This window comes from Pseudophryne corroboree, chromosome 7, assembly GCF_028390025.1.
Source record: "Pseudophryne corroboree isolate aPseCor3 chromosome 7, aPseCor3.hap2, whole genome shotgun sequence".
NCBI lineage: Eukaryota > Metazoa > Chordata > Amphibia > Anura > Myobatrachidae > Pseudophryne > Pseudophryne corroboree.
In genome coordinates, this window is record NC_086450.1 from 37,220,659 (window position 1) to 37,247,268 (window position 26,610).

Here is a 26,610-nt window from a genome sequence, read left to right on the forward strand (position 1 = left end):
GACTAAACAATGTACAACATGTATAGTTTGGAGCAGAGAAGGGAAAGGGAGGACCTGTTAGAAACTTTAAAATATAAGGGTTTTAACAAGGTCCAGCAGGGAGACATTCTTCTCAAGGAGAGCAGGATTAGAACACAAGGACATGTACTGAGATTTGAGGGAGGTACAGTAAGTTCACAGAAAGAGTAGTGAATAAGGGGAATAGCCTCCTGTCAGAGGTGGTAGAGGCTAAGACAGGAGAGCAATTTAAAAATGCATGGTGGGATAGACCTAAGGATTTCCTAACAAAGAAATAATGTTCAAAAAAGGGACAGACTAGATGGGTCAAGTGGTTCTCATCTGCCGTCAAATTCTATGTTTATGATAAAAAGGTTTCAGAACACACAGTACATCACAGCTTGCTGCATAGCTGCAGATCGGTCAGAGTGCCCATGCTAACCCATGTCCACCCCTGTAGTTTGCAGTCCACGTCAGCATCAGAACTTGGACCACGGCAATGGCAGTGTGATGCTCTAGACCAGAGGTTCTCAAACTCGGTCCTCGGGGGCCCACACAGTGCATGTTTTGCAGGTCTCCTCACAGAATCGCAAGTGAAATAATTAGCTCCACCTGTGGACCTTTTAAAATGTGTCAGTGAGTAATTAATACACCTGTGCACCTGCTGGGTTACCTGCAAAACATGCACTGTGTGTGCCCCCGAGGACCGAGTTTGAGAACCTCTGCTCTAGACAATGTTTTGCTGGGTAACCTTGAGTCTGGGCATTCATGTGGATGTTACTTTGACACATACCACCTAAACCTTGGTGCAGACCAAGTACACCCACTTCATGGCAGCGGTAGTCCCTGATGACAGTGACATTTTTCAGCAGGATAGCGTGCCCTGCCACACTGCAAACGTTGTTCATGAATGGTTTAGGGGAACAGGACAAAGAGCTCTAGGTGCTTGACCTCTAGATTTATCAAATCTCTGGTTGATCGAGCATCTGTAGGATGTGCTGGAAATACAAGCCCGAGCCATGGAGGCCTCACCTCACAACTTACAGGTCTTCAAGGATCTGCTGCTAACGTCTTTCATGCCAGATACCACAGGACACCTTCAGAGGTCTTGTGGAGTCCATGCGTCGATGGGTCAGAGCTGTTTTGTCGCCGTGAGGGGGAGCTACACAATACTAGGCAGGTGTTATGGCTGATGAGTGTGTTAAAGGCAGCCCCAGGACAGGGCACCCCTCGCTGATCCAAGTTCAAGCACGCACTCAGTCAGTCAGCATCAGGTTCATTCACGGCTGCAGCCAGTGACCAGAAAACAAAGTAACCTTTGTAATAACTAGCCACGTGTGATTAGTAAAAATTACAGAGCAGATTTTATTTCCTGAAAGCAGTATGTTATAAAGAAATATACATTTGCATACAGTGTCGTAATTTTCTTACACAAAGCTTAATTCTATTGGTTAATGGCCTCTTTAATTCTATTGGTTAACATACTTTCTAATCCTATTGGTTAATAAACTCCTATCTTATATGTAATATGCTTAGTAACGTCTAAAATTCCTATATGTGCTTTTAAGTGGGGTAACTGGGGTTTTTTGCTAAGCTTGAGACATACATTTGTCTGGTTATGTTTTCACACCTGCTATACCGCAAACTGACAAATACCATTTGAAGCTTACATGTCTAGCTGCTGACATTATATTTCTGCTAGGAAATTACCATGAAATATATCTTAGATAAAGGTCATAACTTCACAATATGGGTTTAAACAAAGTACAACGCCTTGTACTTTTTCCTGTATCAGCACTAAGCTGAAAACAATTAGAAACAGATTATCATATGTCAATTACATATGGAGTCTATGAACAAGTATGGCTTCCATCTTTATCAGGTGTATATTAAACACTGCAAAACTGAACATACAAATACTATTCCTGGTTTATAGAAACAAATTTAAAATCCTTATTAAGTAGTTATCCAAATCTGGGGTTATCCATATTAACAGTAGATAACAGGACGATAGTTGATATATTCAATTCTGGAAACCTCAGGTGACACTAGATTTCATCCACTAAACATCTAGATCTATAGTTACCAGCATTAGGTAAGAGTGATGGCCAATTTCCAAAAGCTAAGGTGCTAACTGACTAGCACACAATGTCGCTGTTACTGTATATTACCCTGTGCTAATGCAATAACCTGTAGGGCTAATGGGATGGTCCGTACATCGGCAAGTGGAAATCCATGCTGCCTGTTGATTTCATGTCGCTGCCGTAAACTCTCCAGCTTAATGGAAGCGTTAGATGCCCGCCCACGCCATTCCTAGGTCACTCCTACAAGACAGAACGGTTCTCTGCTCTCGCATTGTCGCCCTCCCGAAATGCCCAATTTCACACAAAGACAGATTTGTCCGACTCAGAATAAGACAGGCAAATGGAAAAATGTGCACCTGTGCTTATTCTGTGCACAACAACTCTCGGTTTACCCCTGTCCATGGAGATCCGTCTGACTCGGGGGTCCTAAGTGAGAAACACCCAAATATAAAGCTGTCCTTACATAACCCTAAGCCTCCCCCTAGTGCTTAACCCTAGCCTCCACCTAGTGCATAACCCTAACCCTCCTCTTAGAGCCTAACCCTACCCCCCCCCAGTGCCTTACCCTTCTCTCATAGCATAACCCTAACCTCCCCCTAGTGCCACAGCATAACCACCCCCTAGTGCCTATCCCTCCCCCAGTACCTAACCCTCCCACCCCACAGCATAACCACCCCCTAGTGCCTAACCCTACCCATCCGCAGCATAACCCTAACCCTCCCATCCCACAGCATAACCACCCCCTAGTGCCTAACCCTCCCCAGCCACAGCATAACCCTAAAACTCCCATCCCACAGCATAACCACCCCCGAGTGCCTAACCCCCCCAGCTGCAGCATAACCCTAACCCTTCCACCCCACAGCATAACCACTCCCTAGTGCCTAACCCTCCCCAGCCACAGCATAACCCTAACCCTCCCACGCCACAACATAACCACCCCCTAGTGCCTAACCCTCCCCAGCCACAGCATAACCCTAACCCTCCCACCCCACAGCATAACCACCCCCTAGTGCCTAACCCTCCCCCAGTACCTAACCCTCCCACCCCACAGCATAACCACCCCCTAGTGCCTAACCCTCCCCATCCGCAGCATAACCCTAACTTTCCCATCCCACAGCATAACCACCCCCTAGTGCCTAACCCTCCCCAGCCACAGCATAACCCTAACCCTCCCATCCCACAGCATAACCACCCCCGAGTGCCTAACCCCCCAGCCGCAGCATTACCCTAACCCTCCCACCCCACAGCATAACCACTCCCTAGTGCCTAACCCTCCCCAACCACAGCATAACCCTAACCCTCCCATTCCACAGCATAACCACCCCCGAGTGCCTAACCCCCCAGCCGCAGCATAACCCTAACCCTCCCACCCCACAGCATAACCACCCCCTAGTGCAGTGTTTTTCAACAGGTGTGCCGCGGCACACTAGTGTGCCGCGAGGGATTGCCAGGTGTGCCGCCATCGCCCGACCCACCAGGGACCCTCCGCCCCGCTAGAGACCCGCCGCTGCCGCCAGCCAGAGGTGCCCTCCGCGCCGCTAGAGATCCGCCGCTGCCGCCAGCCAGAGGTGCCCTCAGCGCCGCTAGAGACCCGCCGCTGCCGCCAGCCAGAGGTGCCCTCCGCGCCGCTAGAGACCCGCCGCTGCCGCCAGATGACTTCCGCCGCCCTTACTAACCCAGTGCACGGGTAGCACAGCGCTACACTTCCGTGAGAGCAGGCCTGTTTTCACGGAAGTGCAGCGCTATGCTACCCAGGCCGTCACATTCATGTCTGCCCGCCCACTGCTGCTCCTCGCTCCGTGCTGCCTGCTTTCACTTCTCCCCACTGAGAGGGAAATATTTCAGGTTCCCTTTGTACAGGTACTGTGTATCTGTATATCAAAATATATATATTATTAATCTGTGTAATTACAGTGGGTGGGGGCAGGCAGGCAATGTGTGGAATTATGGGGGGGCAGGTGTGTAGCATTACTATGGAGGGCAGGTGTGTGGTGTGTGGCATTACTGGGGGGCAGGTGTGTGTCATTTTTATGGGGGCAGGTGTGTATAAGTACTATGGGGCGGGTGTGTATAATTACTATGGGGCAGTCGTGTATAATTACTATGGAGGGCAGGTGTGTGGTGTGTGGCATTACTGGGGGGCAGGTGTGTTTCATTATTATGGGGGCAGGTGTGTATAAGTACTATGGGGCGGGTGTGTATAATTACTATGGGGCAGGCGTGTATAATTACTATGGGGGCAGGTGTGCATAATTAATATGGGGGTAGGTGTGTGGAATTACTTTAAATCTGTATTATTACAGTGGGAGCTAATGTGTGGTATTACTGTGGGGGCAAATGTGTGGCACTACTGGGGGGGGCAATGTGTTAAATTACCGCGGGGACCAATGTGTGTGTTTTATCCCCGTGTGGGCCAATGTGTGGGTTTTTTTTGTGGGGGGGAGTGTTACTGGTGGTGTGCCTTGGCAATTTTAAGATCTTGGCTGGTGTGCCGCAACTTGAAAAAGGTTGAAAATCACTGCCCTAGTGCCTAACCCTCCCCAGCCACAGCATTACCCTAACCCTCCCACGCCACAACATAACCACCCCCTAGTGCCTAACCCTCCCCAGCCGCAGCATAACCTTAACCCTCCCACCCCACAGCATAACCCCCCCATAATACCTAACCCTCCCCCAGCCGCAGCATAACCCTAACCCTCCCATCCCACAGCATAACCACCCCCTAGTGCCTAACCCTTCCCAGCCACAGCATAACCCTAACCCTCCCATCCCACAGCATAACCACCCTCGAGTGCCTAACCCTCCCCAGCCGCAGCATAACCCTAACCCTCCCACCCCACAGCATAACCACCCCCTAGTGCCTAACCCTCCCCAACCGCAGCATAACCTTAACCCTCCCATGCCACAGCATAACCACCCCCTAGTGCCTAACCCCCCCTCCAGCCGCAGCATAACACTAACCCTCCCATCCCACAGCATAACCACTCCCGAGTGCCTAACCCTCCCATCGCACAGCATAACCACCCCCTAGTGCCTAACCCCCCCCCAGCCGCAGCATAACCCTAACCCTCCCATTCCACACCATAATCACCCCCTAGTGCCAAACCCCCCAGCCGCAGCATAACCCTAACCCTCCCATGCCACAGTCTAACCCTAATGATGACGTTCTGAAAATGTCAGGATTTCACATGTCGACATTTCAGGTGTCGACGCTGCGAACAGTGCCGGCATTCTCATGATGTTGATGTTTCCTGTTGACATTTCAACAATGCCCACATCATGACTGTCGGCATTGTGGTGTCGAAATTCCGAATATCGACATCGTTATTGCCCACCTAATGACCGCCTCCCTCTCTAGGGGGTAAATTGCTTCTAAAAATTAAGAGTGGTGATGTTGCCTATAGCAGCCAATCAGATTCTGTTTATCATTTCTGCATTGCATCCTAGAAAATGAAAAGCAGAATCTGATTGGTTGCTACGGGCGACATCAGCACTTCTCATTGTTAGAAGCTTCGGTAAATATACCTCTAACAGTTTGGACTTTGAATTCAGTACGGATGTTTAGCAAGCTGCACGCCTTATTCTCTCTTCTGTCCTCTCCTCAATGAACCGTGTCAGATACCTTAAAAGGGAAGACGAGTGGCGCTCGCACTTTGATTATTCCTCAGTATGAAATTTGTCTTGACAAGAGCGGAGCGTGCTGCTGTAACGATGCCATTATCCGTGCTGCGGGGGCTATTAGCCTGCTTTATTTCACTCCCATGCAAGACGCATCAAGCGTGCCGCTATGATCGCGCTGCGCTACCTGCCGTAATTAGTACATCTTCATTATTTACACTTTGCCGGACCTGCATGCTTCTGCATCATCATTCATCGTCTCCTCCCAGACAGGGCTAACGAGTAACCGCGTCACTGCAGAACAAGGCAAGCCTTTGCCGAAAATAGCTCGCGCTATGCCCAGTTCGGTTGGCTAAAAATATATATGGGCTCCACTCAGCTCTATAAACACACATCACACACGCAGAGCAGCCAGCGTGAGCCGATGACAGCTTTATAATGAGTGTGTTATCCTTGCTGTCTAAATAATGCTAACCCGCAGAGCAGCAAATAGGTCACTTCCCGGATGCCGGCTGCCTGCGGGATGCTCTGCAGTATCCAGGCAATGAGAGCCAATGCAGATGACTTACCAACTGAAAGCAACATAAAGGCTTTATAAAAGGAATAATGCAACTAATGGGAAGTATTTGATTGTCTGTTACAGGCGTACTCTGGTCATCTGTCCTAATTATACCAGCCAAGCCGCCAGCACTATATGTTTCATAACTATTGGGGATGAGGCCCCATTACACCTAGGAAAGTAACTATGGGGCAGATGTAGGCATAAGGAAGTGATAAACCAGTAATATGTGCAAGGTGATAAAGGTACCAGCCAATCGGCTCCAATATGTAAATTAACAGTTAGGATCTGATTGGCTGCTGCCTTTATCACCTTGCACATATCACTGGTTTATCACTTCCTTATGCCTTCTCCAGGTTAATACATCTGCCCCTATGTTTCCATCTTCAGGTTCCCTGTCATTTTTGGGGTATGATTTATCCAGCCGTAAAGGCTTATAGGGGTAACCACAGGGGTATGGGTCATTAGGACGAGCACACTTAGGTCGACAGACATTAGGTCGAACACTATTGATCAACACGCATTAGGTCGACATGGAATAAGGCCGACATGAGTTTTTTTTTGTTTATTTTGGTGTCGTTTTCTTCGTAAAGTGACGGGGAGCCCCAATTAGTGCACCGAGTTCGCTCGCCATGCTTCGGGCAAGATTAGTATTCACAATTTTAAGTCCATGTGGATCGTAAAGTATGAAAAAGTTGAAAAAATGAAGAAAAAAAATATGAAAAACACATGTTGACCTTTTTCCATGTCGACCTAGTGGGGTGTGAATCATTAGATCGACAGTGTCTAGGTCGACAATATTTAGGTCGACCACTATAGGTCGACAGGGTCAGAAGGTCGACATGTTCTAGGTCGACAAGTCAAAAGGTCGACATGAGTTTTTGTTTTTTTTTTAAGTGTTGTTTTCTTTGTAGAGTGACTGGGAACCCCAATTAATGCACCGTGTCCCCTCGCATGGTTCGTTCCGCTCCGTTCCATTCGTAGTCAACGTGGAAAAAGAAAAAAAATATATTTAAAAAAAAAACAACTCATGTCGACCTTTTGACCTGTCGACCTAGAACATGTCGCCCTTCTGACCCTGTCGACCTAGTGACTGCTGACCTATAGTGGTCGTCCTAAACATTGTCGATCTAGACACTGTCGATCTTCAGACCGGATCCCGACCTAGTGACCATGTCGGCATAATGCATGTCGACCGATAGTGGTTGACCTAATGACTATCGATCTAAGTCTGGTCGACCTAATGACCGTATCCCAACCACAGATAAGAAGTTTTACAATTGTGGAAGTAACTTTTCCAAATGAATCGGGGTTATGGTGGTTGCGCTGGAATGAACATATGTGTGCGAATATACTTTCTGTTCTGCGTGGTTTTACTTCCGTACGTCCATGTCTTAATGTGTTCACCTGGCAACTACCTTGGGTATGCGGATAAAATGCCGGCTCTTGGGATCCCAGTGGTCGCAATACCGACACCGTAATCCCGACAGGGGTACTATCCCGCCACCGGAATACCGGAGAGGTAGGTGATTCTCCCTCTGTGGGTGTCCACGACACCCATAAAGGGAGCATAGAACCAGTGTCGAGCGAAGCGAGCCCGCAAGGGCCCTTGATGCGCTAGCCCCCCTGCCGGCATTCTGGCATACGGGATGCCGATGTCCGTCCCGTTGGATCTGGATCTGCGGCGCAAGCAGCAAAGTACCGATGTTCGGTACCTGTGCATGTTCAAGACCTGTACTGCGCATGTGCAGTATGGGTCTGCGACGTTAGACAGTGATTGACAGTCTGCTCCCGCGTGTCTGAGTAGGGACGCCGCCATTTCCCAAAACAGAGTCCTCATGTTAGCTGGGCAGTAATATGCTGGTTGCTGCGTAGAAAATCGGGGGTGAACACTGTTGTTGACTCGCCTCCCTTTAAACCTGGAGAGCTGGGGCGAGCAAGCTTAGGTTGGGTAGATTAAAGGAGCATTATTAGAACGGCGTCACAATTAAGCTCAGACGCCTCCACAGCCCCCCATTACGATGCATTGGCAGTTAGTGGGAGGCCATGCTGCAGATATGTCCTCTTACATCGTTACTGGCATCACCATTGGGGGCAGGGCGGCCCCACTTGCATCACCAATGGGGACTTGTCAGCCTGCCTGCGCGGCGCTAAAACGGCCTAGCTTGAACCTATTGGCATTAGCTATTCGACGTTAACATTGGATTACTGCAGGAAAGAAATCATCGGATGATTGTATTAAATTCAGTTCAACTTGTATTTGTGTTTGCTTGTGTGTGTGTATATTATATATATATATACAGTATATATATTTTTTTATATTGTGACTTTTGCATGTATTTATATTGCTGCTTAGATAATATGCCTTCTTATGTATGCCACATTAATTATGTTATTAAATTGTGTACAAATAGAGTAGTGTGACGCAAGCATGTATTACTCTCTATGCTATAGTGTATGTGTGCACCTTGGTCCTCATTCCGAGTTGTTCGCTCGCTAGCTGCTTTTAGCAGCCGTGCAAACGCTAAGCTGCCGCCCTCTGGGAGTGTATCTTAGCTTAGCAGAAGTGCGAACGAAAGGATCGCAGCGCTGCTACAAAAAAAGATTGTGCAGTTTCTGAGCAGCTCCAGACCTACTCCTAGCTTGCGATCACTTCAGTCTGTTTAGTTCCTGTTTTGACGTCACGAACATGCCCTGCGTTCGGCCAGCCACGCCTGCGTTTCCCTAGGCACGCCTGCGTTTGTATCTGACACACCTGCGTTTTTACACACACTCCCCGAAAACGGTCAGTTACCTCCCAGAAACACCCACTTCCTGTCAATCACTCTGCGGCCAGCAGTGCGATTGAAAAGCGTCGCTAGACCTTGTGTGAAACTGCTTCGGCTGTTGTGAAAGTACGTCGCGCGTGCGCATTGCGCCGCATACGCATGCGCTGAAGTGCAGTTTTTTGGGCTGATCGCTGCACAGCGACCGAAAACAGCTAGCGATCAACTCGGAATGACCCCCCTTGTCTTTCATCCTACTGAGCACGTAATACACTTGTCATACCTGCTTGTATTCCTACCTACAGTATGTTCATGCAGCCACCTCTTGTATGGAGTGTTAGCGTAATCCTTGTTACAGTGCAATGTATCTCTTTAGACAAATAATTGCTTGTATTATATTTTCTGCATAGCAGACTACTAAATCTCTCAGGGAAAGGCTAATAATACACATTGGAGGTCATTCCGAGTTGTTCGCTCGCAAGCGGATTTTAGCAGATTTGCTCATGCTAAGCCGCCGCCTACTGGGAGTGAATCTTAGCATCTTAAAATTGCGAACGATGTATTCGCAATATTGCGATTACACACCTCATAGCAGTTTCTGAGTAGCTCCAGACTTACTCGGCATCTGCGATCATTTCAGTGCTTGTCGTTCCTGGTTTGACGTCACAAACACACCCAGCGTTCGCCCAGACACTCCTCCGTTTCTCCGGCCACTCCTGCGTTTTTCCGGAAACGGTAGCGTTTTTTCCCACACGCCCATAAAACGGCCTGTTTCCGCCCAGTAACACCCATTTCCTGTCAATCACATTACGATCGCCAGAACGATGAAAAAGCCGTGAGTAAAATTACTAAGTGCATAGCAAATTTACTTGGCGCAGTCGCAGTGCGAACATTGCGCATGCGCATTAAGCGGAAAATCGCTGCGATGCGAAGATTTTTACCGAGCGAACAACTCGGAATGAGGGCCATTGTAAGCATCACCTTGCATCATCTGGCATCATACAGCATTGTATACCTTGTATGTTGTGTCTGCTGTAATACTGGAATTATCAGGTATAATGTGACCCAGCAGGAAACAGCACATTATTGTTAGTGTAATTACTGATACTTTATAGAGTGCGGGGTCTGATGAGGATTCCTGGGACACCCACAGTAATTGCCATGTGGGGGTCTCTCTGCTAAAACCTCTCTGTCCGAGGTGGTTACCCCACCTGCATCTGAGCATGCATGGCAGCTGTGCCCAGTCCGGGGTGCTCGAGTGTAGGTCAGAACAGCTCGTCTGAACGGTCCACGATGCGCCATTGTGGAAGCGTTAGGTGCCACGTGGCATGGCCAATATATCAATGAGGATTGCGAGGCTGTGCATTATCTGACCTGCTTGCAAACAATGCGACCATTCAGAAACACATAGTGACCGGCTGCCGGAAGATAATTTTCCTGCAGCCGCCAATCACAGAGGGACCTCACAGTCCCCCTTCCTCCCTTCACCCTCCCCAGTGTCTGCCGTGCTGCCAATGTTCCCGATGTTTCAATGGTGATGTTCGAATGTTTGAAATACAAATATTTTACTAATGTTAAAACAAAAATATATATATGTACTAGGTGATTCATCGCGCCCTAAGGGCGCTCTTCACACCGTCGCAAATGGCTACGCCCCCTTAACCCTTGCACGTCCTTGGGGGCGTAGGCCCTTGCGATGGCGTGAACAGCGCACACAGGGCACGGTGAATCACCTAGTAGGTACTGTGGTTGGGAGAGTGGCGGGTGCGAGGGAGACACGGATGTGGTCTGGGGGTCCCGCGGGAGGAGGAGGGTCAGTTGCAGGGGTGCTGCAGGCGAGGGAGGGGCGTGTGCAGAGGTGCTGCGGGGCAGGGGGGGGATGCCGGGGGTGGGGGAGGGAGTCCTGAACCACCGCGGATGAAGGAGGGGCGGTTGCGCATGTGCTTTGGATGGGGGAGGGGAGGTTGTGGGGTTGACGCGGGTGGGGAAGGGGCGGTAGCGGTGGTGCCGTGGGTGGGGGAGGGGCGGTTTCTGGGGTGCCGCGGGTGGGGGAGGTGGTCCAGATCCACTGCTGGTGGGGGAGGGGCGGTTGCAAGGGTGTTGCGCGTGGGGGAGGGACGGGTGCAGTGGTGATGCAGGTGGTGGAGGGAGTCCTGCACATATGCAGTATATATGTATGTGTGTGTGTGTGTGTGTGTATATATATATATATATATATATATATATAAAAATGTGCGGATCCTGCTCCCTACACACCCAAGCACCAACCCTATGGTCCCTTGCTCCCTACACCCCCCTTGCTATCCTTGCTCACAATGCACAACCTACCCCCTAGTCCACAGGTACTCAAACTCGGTCCTCAGGACCCCACACAGTACATGTATTGCAGGTCTCCTCACAGAATGACAAGTGACATAATTAACTCCACCTGCGGACCTTTTAAAATGTGTCTGTGAGTGATTAATACACCTGTGCACCTGCTGGGTTACCTGCAAAACATGCACTGTGTGGGGTCCTGAGGACCGAGTTTGAGAACCTGTTCCCTAGTCCATACACACCCCTTCCCTGCAGTCCCTATACACCCCCCTGTGGTGACTGCTCCCTATACACACACATCATGCTGTGGTTCCTGCTTCATACACACTCCCCCCAGGTCCTTGCTCCCTACACCCTGTGATGCCTTCTCCCCAGCGGCGGATCCCTGGCCTCTGGCAGCAGTGGATTGTATGTGATGCTTGCCATGGACGTGCGGTGAGGTAAATGGCTCAGGAGGCACTGGCTAGCACCCGAGCCAGATTTACATGCAATACATGAGCCAAAGGGTACATCTGGGCACTATACACAGCTGCAGCAGTATATACATGTGGGCATTATACCCAGGTGCAGCAGTATATACATGTGGGCATTATGCACAGGTGCAGCAGTATATACATGTGGGCATTATACCCAGGTGCAGCAGTATATACATGTGGGCATTATACACAGGTGCAGCAGTATATACATGTGGGCATTATACCCAGGTGCAGCAGTATATACATGTGGGCATTATGCACAGGTGCAGCAGTATAAACTCCTGGAAATTTGGTGAGTGTTGATCAGAGATGTGCAGAAAGGATGGTGGGGGGAGGGGGGGGGGGGGCGTTTCTAGGGGTGGCACTGCCTCACCTGCCATAGACTTTTTACTCCAGAGTTTTGGCTATACACATTTTCTCTAACGTCCTAAGTGGATGCTGGGACTCCGTAAGGACCATGGGGAATAGCGGCTCCGCAGGAGACTGGGCACAAAAGTAAAAGCTTGAACTAGCTGGTGTGCACTGGCTCCTCCCCCTATGACCCTCCTCCAAGCCTCAGTTAGATTTTTGTGCCCGAACGAGAAGGGTGCATGCTAGGTGGCTCTCCTGAGCTGCTTAGAGTAAAAGTTTATTTTAGGTTTTTTATTTTCAGTGAGTCCTGCTGGCAACAGGCTCACTGCATCGTGGGACTAAGGGGAGAAGAAACGAACTCACCTGCGTGCAGAGTGGATTGGGTTTCTTAGGCTACTGGACATTAGCTCCAGAGGGACGATCACAGGTTCAGCCTGGATGGGTCCCGGAGCCGCGCCGCCGGCCCCCTTACAGAGCCAGAAGAACGAAGAGGTCCGGTGAAATCGGCGGCAGAAGACGTTCCTGTCTTCAACTAAGGTAGCGCACAGCACTGCAGCTGTGCGCCATTGCTCTCAGCACACTTCACACTCCGGTCACTGAGGGTGCAGGGCGCTGGGGGGGAGCGCCCTGAGACGCAATAAAAAACAGAAATACCTTAGGATGGCAAAAGAAATACATCACATATAGCTCCTGGGCTATATGGATGTATTTAACCCCTGCCAGTTTTCCAGAAAAAAGCGGGAGATAAGGCCGTCGTGAAGGGGCGGAGCCTATCTCCTCAGCACACAAGCGCCATTTTCCCTCACAGTTCCGCTGGAAGGACGGCTCCCTGACTCTCCCCTGCAGTCCCTACAGAATCAGGGTAAAAACGAGAGAGGGGGGGCACTATTGGCAGCTAAATTATAAACAGCAGCTATAAAAGGGAGTAACACTTATATAAGGTTATCCCTATATATATATAGCGCTCTGGTGTGTGCTGGCAAACTCTCCCTCTGTCTCCCCAAAGGGCTAGTGGGGTCCTGTCCTCTATCAGAGCATTCCCTGTGTGTGTGCTGGGTGTCGGTACGATTGTGTCGACATGTATGAGGAGGAAAATGATGTGGAAGCAGAGCAATTGCCTGTATTAGTGATGTCACCCCCTAGGGAGTCGACACCTGACTGGATGGTTGTATTTAAAGAACTACGTGACAATGTCAGCACTTTACAAAAAACTGTTGACGACATGAGACAGCCGACAAATCAATTAGTGCCTGTCCAGGCGTCTCAGACACCGTCAGGGGCGATAAAACGCCCGTTACCTCAGTGGGTCGACACAGACCCAGACACGGATACTGAGTCCAGTGTCGACGGTGAGGAGACAAACGTAATGTCCAGTAGGGCCACACGTTACATGATCACGGCAATGAAGGAGGCATTGAACATTTCTGACACTACAAGTACCACAAAGAAGGGTATTATGTGGGGAGTAAAAAAACTACCAGTAGCTTTTCCTGAGTCAGATGAATTAAATGAGGTGTGTGATAAAGCGTGGGTTTCCCCCGATAAAAAAGTGCTAATCTCTAATAAATTATTGGCACTATACCCTTTCCCGCCAGAGGTTAGGGCGCGTTGGGAAACACCCCCTAAAGTAGATAAAGCGCTCACACGTTTATCTAAACAAGTAGCGTTACCGTCTCCTGATACGGCCGCCCTCAAAGAACCAGCGGATAGAAGGCTGGAAAATATCCTGAAGGGTATATACACACATACTGGTGTTATACTGCGACCAGCAATCGCATCAGCCTGGATGTGCAGTGCTGGAGTGGCGTGGTCGGATTCCCTGACTGAAAATATTGATACCCTGGATAGGGACAGTATATTACTAACTATAGAGCATTTGAAGGATGCATTACTATATATGCGTGATGCACAGAGGGATATTTGCACCCTGGCATCAAGAGTGAGTGCTATGTCCATTTCTGCCAGAAGAGCGTTATGGACGCGACAGTGGTCAGGGGATGCGGATTCCAAACGACATATGGAAGTATTGCCGTTTAAAGGAGAGGAGTTATTTGGGGCCGGTCTATCGGACCTGGTGGCCACGGCAACGGCCGGAAAGTCCACCTTTTTACCCCAGGTCACCCCTCAGCAGAAAAAGACACCGTCTTTTCAAACTCAGTCCTTTCGTTCCCATAAGTACAGGCGGGCAAAAGGCCACTCATTTCTGCCCCGGGGCAGAGGAAGAGGAAAAAGACTGCACCAGGCAGCCTCTTCCCAGGAGCAGAAGCCCTCCTCTGCTTCTGCCAAGTCTTCAGCATGACGCTGGGGCTTTACAAGCGGACTCGGACACGGTGGGGGCCCGTCTCAAAAATTTCAACGCGCAGTGGGCTCACTCGCAAGTGGACCCCTGGATTCTGCAGGTAGTATCACAGGGGTACAAACTGGAATTCGAGACGTCTCCCCCTCGCCGGTTCCTGAAGTCTGCTCTACCAAAGTCTCCCTCCGACAGGGAGTCAGTTTTGGAAGCCATTCACAAGCTGTATTCCCAGCAGGTGATAATCAAGGTACCTCTCCTACAACAGGGAAAGGGGTATTATTCCACGCTGTTTGTGGTACCGAAGCCGGACGGCTCGGTGAGACCAATTTTAAATCTAAAATCCTTGAACACTTACATAAAGAGGTTCAAATTCAAGATGGAGTCACTCAGAGCAGTGATAGCAAACCTGGAAGAAGGGGACTATATGGTGTCTCTGGACATCAAAGATGCTTATCTCCACGTCCCAATCTACCCTTCTCACCAAGGGTACCTCAGGTTTGTAGTACAAAACTGTCATTATCAGTTTCAGACGCTGCCGTTTGGGTTGTCCACGGCACCTCGGGTCTTTACCAAGGTAATGGCCGAAATGATGATTCTTCTTCGAAGAAAAGGCGTTTTAATTATCCCTTACTTGGACGATCTCCTGATAAGGGCAAGGTCCAGGGAACAGTTAGAAGTCGGAGTAGCACTATCTCAGTTAGTGTTACATCAGCACGGGTGGATCCTAAATATTCCAAAATCGCAGCTGATTCCAACGACACGTCTCCTGTTCCTAGGAATGATTCTGGACACAGTCCAGAAAAAGGTGTTTCTCCCAGAGGAGAAGGCCAGGGAGTTATCCGAGCTAGTCAGGAATCTCCTAAAACCAGGCCAGGTGTCAGTGCATCAGTGCACGAGGGTCCTGGGAAAAATGGTGGCTTCTTACGAAGCGATTCCATTTGGAAGATTCCATGCAAGAACGTTTCAGTGGGATCTTCTGGACAAATGGTCCGGATCGCATCTTCAGATGCATCAGCGGATAACCCTGTCGCCAAAGACAAGGGTGTCTCTTCTGTGGTGGCTGCAGAGTGCTCATCTACTAGAGGGCCGCAGATTCGGCATTCAGGATTGGATCCTGGTGACCACCGATGCCAGCCTGAGAGGCTGGGGAGCAGTCACACAGGGACAAAATTTCCAGGGCTTGTGGTCAAGCATGGAAACATCTCTTCATATAAACATTCTGGAACTAAGGGCCATTTACAATGCCCTAAGTCAAGCAAAACCCCTGCTTCAGGGTCAGGCGGTATTGATCCAATCGGACAACATCACGTCAGTCGCCCACGTAAACAGACAGGGCGGCACGAGAAGCAGGAGGGCGATGGCAGAAGCTGCAAGGATTCTTCGCTGGGCGGAGAATCATGTGATAGCACTGTCAGCAGTGTTCATTCCGGGAGTGGACAACTGGGAAGCGGACTTCCTCAGCAGACACGACCTTCACCCGGGGGAGTGGGGACTTCATCCAGAAGTCTTCCAAGAGATGGTAAACCGTTGGGAAAAACCAAAGGTGGACATGATGGCGTCCCGTCTCAACAAAAAACTGGACAGATATTGCGCCAGGTCAAGGGACCCTCAGGCAATAGCGGTGGACGCTCTGGTAACACCATGGGTGTACCAGTCAGTGTATGTGTTCCCTCCTCTGCCTCTCATACCAAAAGTACTGAGAATCATAAAAAGGAGAGGAGTAAGAACTATACTCGTGGTTCCGGATTGGCCAAGAAGGACTTGGTACCCGGAACTTCAAGAGATGCTCACGGAGGACCCGTGGCCTCTACCTCTAAGAAAGGACCTGCTCCAGCAGGGACCTTGTCTGTTCCAAGACTTACCGCGGCTGCGTTTGACGGCATGGCGGTTGAACGCCGGATCCTGAAGGAAAAAGGCATTCCAGAAGAAGTCATCCCTACCCTGATAAAGGCCAGGAAGGATGTAACCGCAAAACATTATCACCGCATTTGGCGAAAATATGTTGCGTGGTGTGAGGCCAATGAGGCCCCTACAGAGGAATTTCAACTGGGTCGCTTCCTACATTTCCTGCAAACAGGACTGTCTATGGGCCTAAAATTAGGGTCCATTAAAGTTCAAATTTCGGCCCTGTCGATTTTCTTCCAAAAAGAACTGGCTTCAGTGCCTGAAGTCCAGACGTTTGTCAAAGGGGTACTGCATATACAGCCTCCTTTTGTGCCCCCGGTGGCACCTTGGGATCTCAATGTGGTTTTGGGGTTCCTAAAATCACATTGGTTTGGACCACTCACCACTGTGGAATTAAAATATCTCACATGGAAGGTGGTAATGCTGTTAGCCCTGGCTTCAGCCAGGCGTGTCTCAAAATTGGCCGCTTTATCTTATAAAAGCCCTTACCTGATTTTTCACACGGACAGGGCAGAATTGAGGACTCGTCCTCAATTTCTCCCAAAGGTGGTTTCAGCGTTTCACGTGAACCAGCCTATTGTGGTGCCTGCGGCTACTAGGGACTTGGAGGACTCCAAGTTACTGGACGTAGTCAGGGCCCTCAAAATATATATTTCCAGGACGGCTGGAGTCAGGAAATCTGACTCGCTGTTTATCCTGTATGCACCCAACAAGCTGGGTGCTCCTGCTTCTAAGCAGACGATTGCTCGTTGGATTTGTAGTACAATTCAGCTTGCGCATTCTGTGGCAGGCCTGCCACAGCCAAAATCTGTAAAAGCCCATTCCACAAGGAAGGTGGGCTCATCTTGGGCGGCTGCCCGAGGGGTCTCGGCTTTACAACTTTGCCGAGCAGCTATTTGGTCAGGGGCAAACACGTTTGCTAAATTCTACAAATTTGATACCCTGGCTGAGGAGGACCTGGAGTTCTCTCATTCGGTGCTGCAGAGTCATCCGCACTCTCCCGCCCGTTTGGGAGCTTTGGTATAATCCCCATGGTCCTTACGGAGTCCCAGCATCCACTTAGGACGTTAGAGAAAATAAGAATTTACTTACTGATAATTCTATTTCTCATAGTCCGTAGTGGATGCTGGGCGCCCATCCCAAGTGCGGATTGTCTGCAATACTTGTACAGGTTGAGTATCCCTTATCCAAAACGCTTGGGACCAGAGGTATTTTGGATATCGGATTTTTCCGTATTTTGGAATAATTGCATACCATAATGATATATCATGGCGATGGGACCTAAGTCTAAGCACAGAATGCATTTATGTTTCCTATACACCTTATACACACAGCCTGTAGGTTATTTTAGCCAATATTTTTAATAACTTTGTGCATTAAACAAAGTGTGTGTACATTCACACAATTCATTTATGTTTCATATACACCTTATACACACAGCCTGAAGGTCATTTAATACAATCTTTTTAATAAGTTTGTGTATTAAACAAAGTTTGAGTACATTGAGCCACAGAAAACAAAGATTTCACTATCTCACTCTCACTCAAAAAAGTCCGTATTTCGGAATATTCCGTATTTCAGAATATTTGGATATGGGATACTCAACCTGTATATAGTTATTGTTACAAAATTCGGGTTATTATTGTTGTGAGCCATCTTTTCAGAGGCTCCTTCGTTTATCATACTGTTAACTGGGTTCAGATCACAGGTTGTACGGTGTGATTGGTGTGGCTGGTATGAGTCTTACCCGGGATTCAATATCCTTCCTTATTGTGTACGCTCGTCCGGGCACAGTATCCTAACTGAGGCTTGGAGGAGGGTCATAGGGGGAGGAGCCAGTGCACACCAGCTAGTCCTAAAGCTTTATTTTTGTGCTCTGTCTCCTGCGGAGCCGCTATTCCCCATGGTCCTTACGGAGTCCCAGCATCCACTACGGACTATGAGAAATAGAATTATCGGTAAGTAAATTCTTATTATTAGAATAATACAAAGAAGATATTTCAAACACATTCTTTATATTTTTCATATACTTTATGCAGTCAAAACTCTGGCGCAATCGTTAGTATGACAGGAAAGGCTCTGCCTCACCCCACCGCATGCTTGCAGATATAGGGATGATGCTCCAGCCGCTGCGGGGATGTGACACTACAGGGTTGAGAGCTGACTGACCTACCATTGGACCCCCATCTCTCCTTCTTACCCTGCCCCAAGCCCAATCCCATGCTCCCATTGATGCTGAAGTGCTCCAGCACCTCCTCCACTGTCTTACTGTGCACCTTCTCCCTGGCCGCTGCTCCATTCCCCACCGCTGTCTCCTCTAGCAATCAGCGGCGTCCTCACAGTGCTCTTCCCATACAGCCTCCTCCAGCCCGGGTACGGTTTCCGCGGAAGCGTCCAGCTGCGATTATTGCTGGCGGCCAGCTGACGGACAGTGCTCATGCCTGGGGCTGTGTGTCCGCATCCAATTCCTTCCGTGGTGGCTGCAGTGTGATCACCTCTGCATCTAGGAAGCAGCATGGCGGGGCCAGTGTACACGGAGCGTTTCTGCATGGCTGTTGTCTGCTGATCAATGACAGCTGCATCTCCGGGGCCCGCTGCAAGGATGCTGCGCTCATGTACGTCAGACCGGCCCTGCCAATCAGCTGTGGGCTGAGTTTGCTAGACCTGCCCGTAAGCCAATGAGCGCTCCTAGCCACGCCCAGCGTTATCCACAGAGTGACAGATCTGGGCAATTATATAGGAGATTTTTTTTTAATAAAATCATTTTGGTTAAGTTTCAAATACATGTTCTTGACCGAATTCAGTCATTAAAAAAACGGCCACATTTTGAGCTGTTTTTGAAAAATAAAATTAGTTGCAGTAAGTGGTTAATTTTAATAAAGTGGCAATTGTTCCGCAGTTCTGTAAGTAGAGAAGTATCTTACAGAGTATTATAGCAATGACAGAACTAACTATATAGAACCCACAGGAAATATACATCTGTGTTATATATACCTGACTGTGGAGGTCATTCCGAGTTGATCGCTCGCTTCCGTTTTTCGCAGCGCTGCGAACAGGTTACTACTGCGCATGCGTATGCACCGCAATGCGCACGAACGTCATACCGGTACAAAGCGGATCGTTGCTGGGCGATGGATTTAACAAAGAATACATTCGCATAGCCGATCGCAAGGAGATTGACAGGAAGAGGGCGTTTGTGGGTGTCAACTGACCATTTTCAGGGAGTGTTTGGAAAAACGCAGGCGTGTCCAGGCGTTTGCAGGGCGGGTGTCTGACGTCAATTCCGGGACCGAAAAGACTGAAGTGATCGTAAGGGCTGAGTAAGTCCAGACCTACTCTGAAACTGCACAAAATGTTTTTGTAGGGCTCGGCTGCACAGGCGTTCGCACACTTGCAAAGCGAAAATACACTCCCCCGTGGGCGGCGACTATACGTTTGCACGACTGCTAAAAGTAGCTAGCGAGCGATGAACTCGGAATGACCCCCTAGGACAGGTAGAATTGTTTATCTGCTTGCACTAGAACACATTAGTCCCTGGGTTGGGCACCCGTCACCTGCAGGCCGTCCGTTCTGCTAGAGTATTATACTGTAGCTCAGAGGATGTTTATTTTTCCCTGTCCTCCAGGACTGAGCTCCCCTGGGAGCGCAGCAATGTGCAATGTAAACCGACCTGTGAGTGACGTTTTGTTGGACTCCTAACACATCTCTCAGCAAAATGGAATTTGTTCTGGCCTGAGAATGGACCCGTGCGCTACACTGTGTTCTGTAGTTCCTGCCTCACGTCTTCTCTAACAACTTTACAATTAGTCTTCAAATAAAGAGAAATATGATCTAGAAAATGGGTTTGCAATTCTCCATTCACATGTGATCTCCATTCCCTGAAATACCTCAACAACCATCAAGTGTGTCGCTCCCTGAATTTACCGTCGGAACAGCTGGAATTTTTTTCTATGTACGCAAAGTGCAGCACGGGAAAATATCAGAGAAAGTTGGTCACACAAGATGGTAGAGGAAGGGAGAGACCGTGGAAGTAGAGCTAGAGATATGTGTTCTCATTGCCAAGCTGGTACTGGAGTATAAGGGAGTAAGGGGGACATTTACTAAGCAGTGATAAGAGCGGAGAAGTGAGCCAGTGGAGAAGTGGCCACATCAACCAATCAGCAGCTCTGTATCATTTTATAGTATGCAAATTATAGATGTTGCTTCATTGCTGATTGGTTGCCATGGGCAACTTCTCCACTGGCTCACTTCTCCGCTCTTATCACTGCTTACTAAATGTTCCCTTTTATTGGGAGGCAATCATTATACTGGCTATCGGGATCCTGGCTGTCAGGATACTGACACTGGTGAAATACCGGCGGTCGGAATCCCGACCACCGGACGGAATCCCCACTCGGGTGGCGACCGCAGCAAGTCGGCGAGGGTACACGCTGCGCTCACAGCCGGTATTCTGGTTGTCGGGATCCCAAGTGCCAGGATATCATGCTGAACCCAAGTAAATTAGATCAAGTGAATTGTTGCACACTGAGAAAAGCAAAGTGCTGAGAACATCTGAGACTGCAACGGGATGCACTTAGGCCGACAATAACAAAGTCAACAGTTCTGACAATGTCAACAGGTGAAACATTGATATTAGAATGTCTAAATTAGGGTTAGGCCGCGAGATGGGGGTGGTTACTGCTAGGCACTAAAGGAAAGGTTAGGTGTAGGGATAACAGTCAAATACTTAACAGCACGCCGGTGGATTGTAGGTCTACCCCAAAAGTTATGGTCACGTGATTGCCGGGACCCGGAAGACGCCTCTGCAGTCGTTGGGAGCAGGTAATTCACTGCCGGGCCACCAAGAAGAAGTGTCAACATTACGGCTGCTGACATTCGTATCCAACATGACCACAACAGTGACAGAAAATGGAGGGGAGGAAGTGCCAAAAACAGAGACGTTGAAGTAGCAGGAGAAAAGGAGGATAAACTGAAAGCAGCAGTGAGGTCCCGGAAGAGGTGCATTGAGGAGTGACCCGTAGAGTCTGCCTAAAGAAGATTGTTGATAACATTTCTTAGGGCAGCCTTAGTGGAATATAGAGGGCTGGAGACTATTGCATTGACTCCTTCAGAACGGTAGCGAGATATGTACACAAGACTCTGAAGCAGTTTGGAGGCAAAAAGGAGAGAAATAGAGTGGTAGTTGTAGAGGGTGGCTTGGACAGGAGATGGTTCTTTAGGATTTTATGGTCCTGTGTTTATAGGCGGTTGGTAATGTACCAGTGGAGAGAGAGTAGAGACAGGCTGATGAGTTGAGCTACAGGTGGGCATGTAGTGGGGTAGTTGCCCGGGGCAAGTTAAGGTATGGCACAAGGCAACAGAGGAAGAGCATTCTGGGGGCTAAGATACCAGTCCACCTGAATGGGTTAGTGATACCTGCAATTGTTGACATTTTTTATAAATGCGCGAACAGCTGAATATTACATTTTCAGTGTCCCCGATTTCCCATGGCCTTCCATTAGAAAATGTTACAGATGACGGAAGAGATAATTCTTATTTCTGATAAAATATTGGCCTAAATGACACATTTACATATTTTAACAAAGTGCATTTGCTTCCGGACAGTTAAGATCCGTTATGTGTGCAGCGAGGAATCGTGTCTTGTGCAGAGGAAGATCTTTTCCTTAGTAATGGGATAATTCCAGTCTCCTATCTCCGAGCTTCAGTGTCTGCTGTGTACGAGACGGCAGTCTCATCCACAGTCACAGTGGAAAGCACAATTCTCTTCTAATGTAGTCATGCAAAATAGAGCATATGGGGTTCTTGATGGGTCCTTAATGGGATGTTACTTTAAATGCCACTGCGAAGAGCTTGCACTTTCCACCGTATCCCAAACAAACGCTTCAGTAAAAATGCTGGCGAATCACCAACTTGGCACCTGAATCCCACCTGAAGCCATACTTCCACCCAATGTACTGTATATGCTTTTGAAGAAATAAAAATACATTTACTTAGACAAGGAATAACTCCACTGACCTTCGACCTGCCTTAATATGTTCACAGAATTCCTCTAGGACTTGTAATATCCTTATAATTTATAAACTGTCCTTGAATAATGTCATGATTTGCATTATATTGTACTAAATAATATTGCCTGATGGGTAAACCTTACTGACGTACAGTTGTGTATATAATTAATCATTGAAAGGACAATGATAAGGAGCGCTTAATATGAGTACAAAATAATTATTTTAATAACATATTAAAAAACATATAGATTAAACAGTCTCAAGTAAATCAAAAAAGCTGATGTTTCAATATGCTCACTGCGGTGCACACAATTATAAATTATAAGCTTGAATCACACATGTCCATTGACACAAACATCCCTGCTGCAGTCACGCTAAACAGCCCTTTAAGTAGCGCCATGCCGTGGCTGGACTCTGTAGCAATGAGCGTTTTTTTGCGCAAATGTGTCTTAAATGCAAAGGAATGTAATAGAACGCACAAGCAGCTTCTGCTGATTAAAATGATATGCGGCATGCCTATATTCTGTGTGTAATTGCGGCTGTATCTGCATCTGAAATGCCAATTACATTGTTTTCCATGAAAACACTGTAGCATAGCATTTTGTATGCAAATACAGTCGCAGTCACACACAGAATATAGGCATGCTGCACATCATTTTAATCAGCAGAAGCTGCTTGTGCGTCCTATCACACGGCACTCACGCATAGTGCACGGAGCAAAGATGTAAGAAGAGACATATGTACTGACTAACTCTGTGGCCCTTGAACCGAATACCAATACTCCTTGCCTGATGTCCTATAGGGTCTGATCTACAGTATAACGTAAACAGACATATTCCCAAATATCACCTGCACATTTGCTTTTTCACATCTATATATTGAGTCACACTTGACAGTATCATTAAATACTGGCAAACGAATAGAAAGCGTATGGCAGGGGTGGGGAACCTTTTTTCTACCAAGGGCCATTTGGATATTTAGAAAAGCCTTCAGGGGCCATACAAAAATTATCAACTTAAAAATGAGCCTGCCCCCAGTCAGTAGTTATGCCTCCAGTCAGTAGTTATGTCCCCAGTAGATATACCCCCAGTCACTTGTTATGCCCCATTAGATATGCCCCCAGTCACTTGTTATGCCCCATTAGATATGCCACCAGTCACTTGTTATGCCCCATTAGATATGCTCCCAGTCACTTGTTATGCCCCATTAGATATGCCACCAGTCACTTGTTATGCCCTATTAGATATGCCCCCTAGTAGCGATGCTTACACACACACATTAAAAGAAGAAAAAAAAAACACAATACTCACCAGCCCCGCTCCTGCTTCGGACCGTTGCCCTCCGCCTGGCTACTCGCTCCTCAGAACTGTGGGAGAGACGTCATGACATCTCTCCCATAACACCGCACAGCAGCACACGCACACTGCCAGAGCCGGAAGCCAGAGCTCAGGAGTGAGCTCCTGCCTCCGGCTGCTACTGAGGGTAAGAAGCCAGGCGCCCGCTAGTAACAAAATCTCAGCGGGCGCCCGGCTAGGTGAGCCTGGCCGGGCCGGATCAAGTGGCTCTGCGGGCCTTATAAGGCCTGAGGTTCCCCACCCCTGGCGTATGGATTCTGGAGCAAAGAAACCCAAGTCATTATCTATAACATGTGAAATTGCACCTGTCTTATATATGTGCAAAAGATAATCTGCTAAATGGAGCATACTGTATATAGATACTTTTGCTCTAAATAGGACATTTCTCTAAAGGGCATTAAGCGGCGTCGCAACAAAATGCTGTGAACCGCGGGTCTGTGGGGGAAGAGGAGGGCTAAAATGACGCTGAATTTTAGCCCTGCCCCTCCATATGGACCCGAGATTTCCCATATTATCACTTCCCAAACAGGTGTATTAGTGCATATATAAATGTATCTGCATGTCCTGCGGTTATTACATTACCGTTACTGTCATGGCAGAGGGGAAAGCGAGCATTTAAATTATTTCCTTCCTGTATACTACAACAGATTTCTTTTCATATTTGTTCTAATTTTATTTTCAGTAAGTATACTAAGTATGAATGTACTGTATCCTGCCGCTGCGTTTTTGCACAATCTCGACTGAAAGTGACTGCAGCACTTTTACAGTTTAAACAAAAACCCAAAGGGACACCTTTGTTGTAATAGAAAGGTAATGTTCCCTTACATTGTTCTACCGATAATGTCTGGAATTTTCCAAGGACGTCTGCTCTATTTTAATTTCTGTCTTTTATCTCTAATGTCTGCTACAAAGTCTCCACGAGCTGAGTCAATTTCATGTGTTTTGTTAATACTACAAGGGTGAGTGGTGTGTGTGTGTGTGTGTGTGTGTGTGTGTGTGTGTGTGTGTGTGTGTGTGTGTGTGTGTGTGTGTGTGTGTGTGTGTGTGTGTGTGTGTGTGGTGCTAGATGCTCAGAAGACTTTCAGACAGATATATCTGTGCAGGGAAGGTAGCTTGTCAATGTAATTTGAGCGCCGTCAACAGCATGATATCGACGCGACATTGCCAACACTGTTGTAATGTTATTCGGAGCATTGTGTCGGCGTAATAAAAATTGTAAAGCATACTGTTTACAGTTGTCATGACGATACCGTTACAGTGCTTTAAATAACACTGCAGTAGTGTCAGCACTTTCCCGTCGGCATATTGAATGTAGTGTTCACTCTAGGATTTGGGCAGGACAGGGCGCCGGACTGTGAGGGGCACAAGCGTGTGTGCGTGCGGCGTAGCCGCGCGCGCCGGAAAAGGGGTGTGACCATGCAAAATAGGGGGCGTGGTCATTTTACATAATAAAAGTGTGCGGTTCAGCCCACAGATGATAAAATAGGGTGCGTGGGCGGCCGGCGGCGTCACTGTTGGGGGCGTGCCCAGCACCTACGGAGGTGCTGGGCTTCCCCCAAGCGCTCTCTCACAGCGTGAATGGATGCCGCGCGCATGCACACGGCATCTTTACACGCTAAGAGGGCGGCTGTTCTAGCAGGGCGCCGCAGAGAGGGCAGGGCGGATTTTGCCCTTTCAAAATCGGGCAGGGCGCGGCGCCCTGCTAAAACAGCCTAGCGTGAACACAAAAATGTTGACAGCATGTAAATAGACAAACGTACAGTATGTATCACCTCCTGACTAGATCCCAGCCAAACAGTAGATGTCATTTTTAGGGCAATATTCTGCAAAGGTTAGAATAATGGGTTAAAAGATGTGGGAGTGGGGGGGGTGTATGGATGGGACAGGTGTTTTAAACATTGCAGGTGGGAGTTACACGTGTGTTTTTTGATTTTTTATTAAAGTGGTCTCAACTTTATGGGATATTTATGCACCTCAAATGTAACCAAATTATTTATTTATTTAAATAAAGTTTTTTTGCGATTATTCTTTTATTTAAAAAGATGCAATAATCCGCTATTTTAAACATATTTTTTTTAAAGCTCAAAATATATTTCTTTGGTATAGTAATGGATATCTATACTGTTACCATATATGTATTTGAAGTTTTTAGGGTACAAGCTGATTTTCCCATTTTAGTTTGTATTTTTATTTTTTTTATTTCCTACAAGTCTTTGCCTTAAAAAACTATTGTGCTAATTTTTTTTTTAAATTGGATAACGTAATAGCCACGGTAATTTAAAAACATGAGCACGATAGGGGCATTCATTTTTATGGCATAAATCTTGCGTTCAAATGAATTTGCCCCTGAAGTTAGAGTTGAACAATCTCTTTCGCTTTCTCCTTGGTGGAGATGACTGAGAGGAAATACAACAACTCCGAGTGACCCATCTAACCAGAATGATCAGCCAACGCAGACTCTCATCACCTCTCTGTGTTTCCATGACATGGAAGAGTAATAATCCGCCACATTGTACCGGTGACTGAGCTGTTCTCTCTTCCCTTCCTCAGATAATACAGGAGAGCCGCTCTCTTATCGAGGCAGCGGATATCATCTACGAGAAGATTCTGCAGTGTCAGAAAACAGGTCAGTTCTCCGTCATATAATTCCATACACAGAACACTGAGGCGCTGACAGTAAATGGGGTAACTTGCACACACGGGGCGGAACTGAAAGGACACGGCTTGTGTTTTATTCCGTTCCTGATATAATAACTATCTGCTACATTAGATATCTTCTCAAGGGGGTTTATACAATGAAGATATTTCTTTATACCTGTACTAAAATAACGTTTGGAAATCTCTTATTGCCCCAGAAGGCGCTTGCTGAATAATACTCAT

The 26,610-nt window shown here is 47.9% G+C and overlaps 1 protein-coding gene across 5 annotated transcripts in view; it reads left to right on the top strand.

The window, feature by feature from the left end:
• The window catches only part of PLCL1 (phospholipase C like 1 (inactive)), a 480,679-nt gene that overhangs the window by 276,838 nt on the left and 177,231 nt on the right, over nucleotides 1-26,610 (top strand). For all 5 annotated transcript variants that reach the window (XM_063933035.1, XM_063933036.1, XM_063933034.1 and 2 more), the window contains one exon: nucleotides 26,281-26,356. In XM_063933035.1, the coding sequence (XP_063789105.1) occupies nucleotides 26,281-26,356 (76 nt within the window). The remainder of the gene's footprint in view (nucleotides 1-26,280; nucleotides 26,357-26,610) is intronic.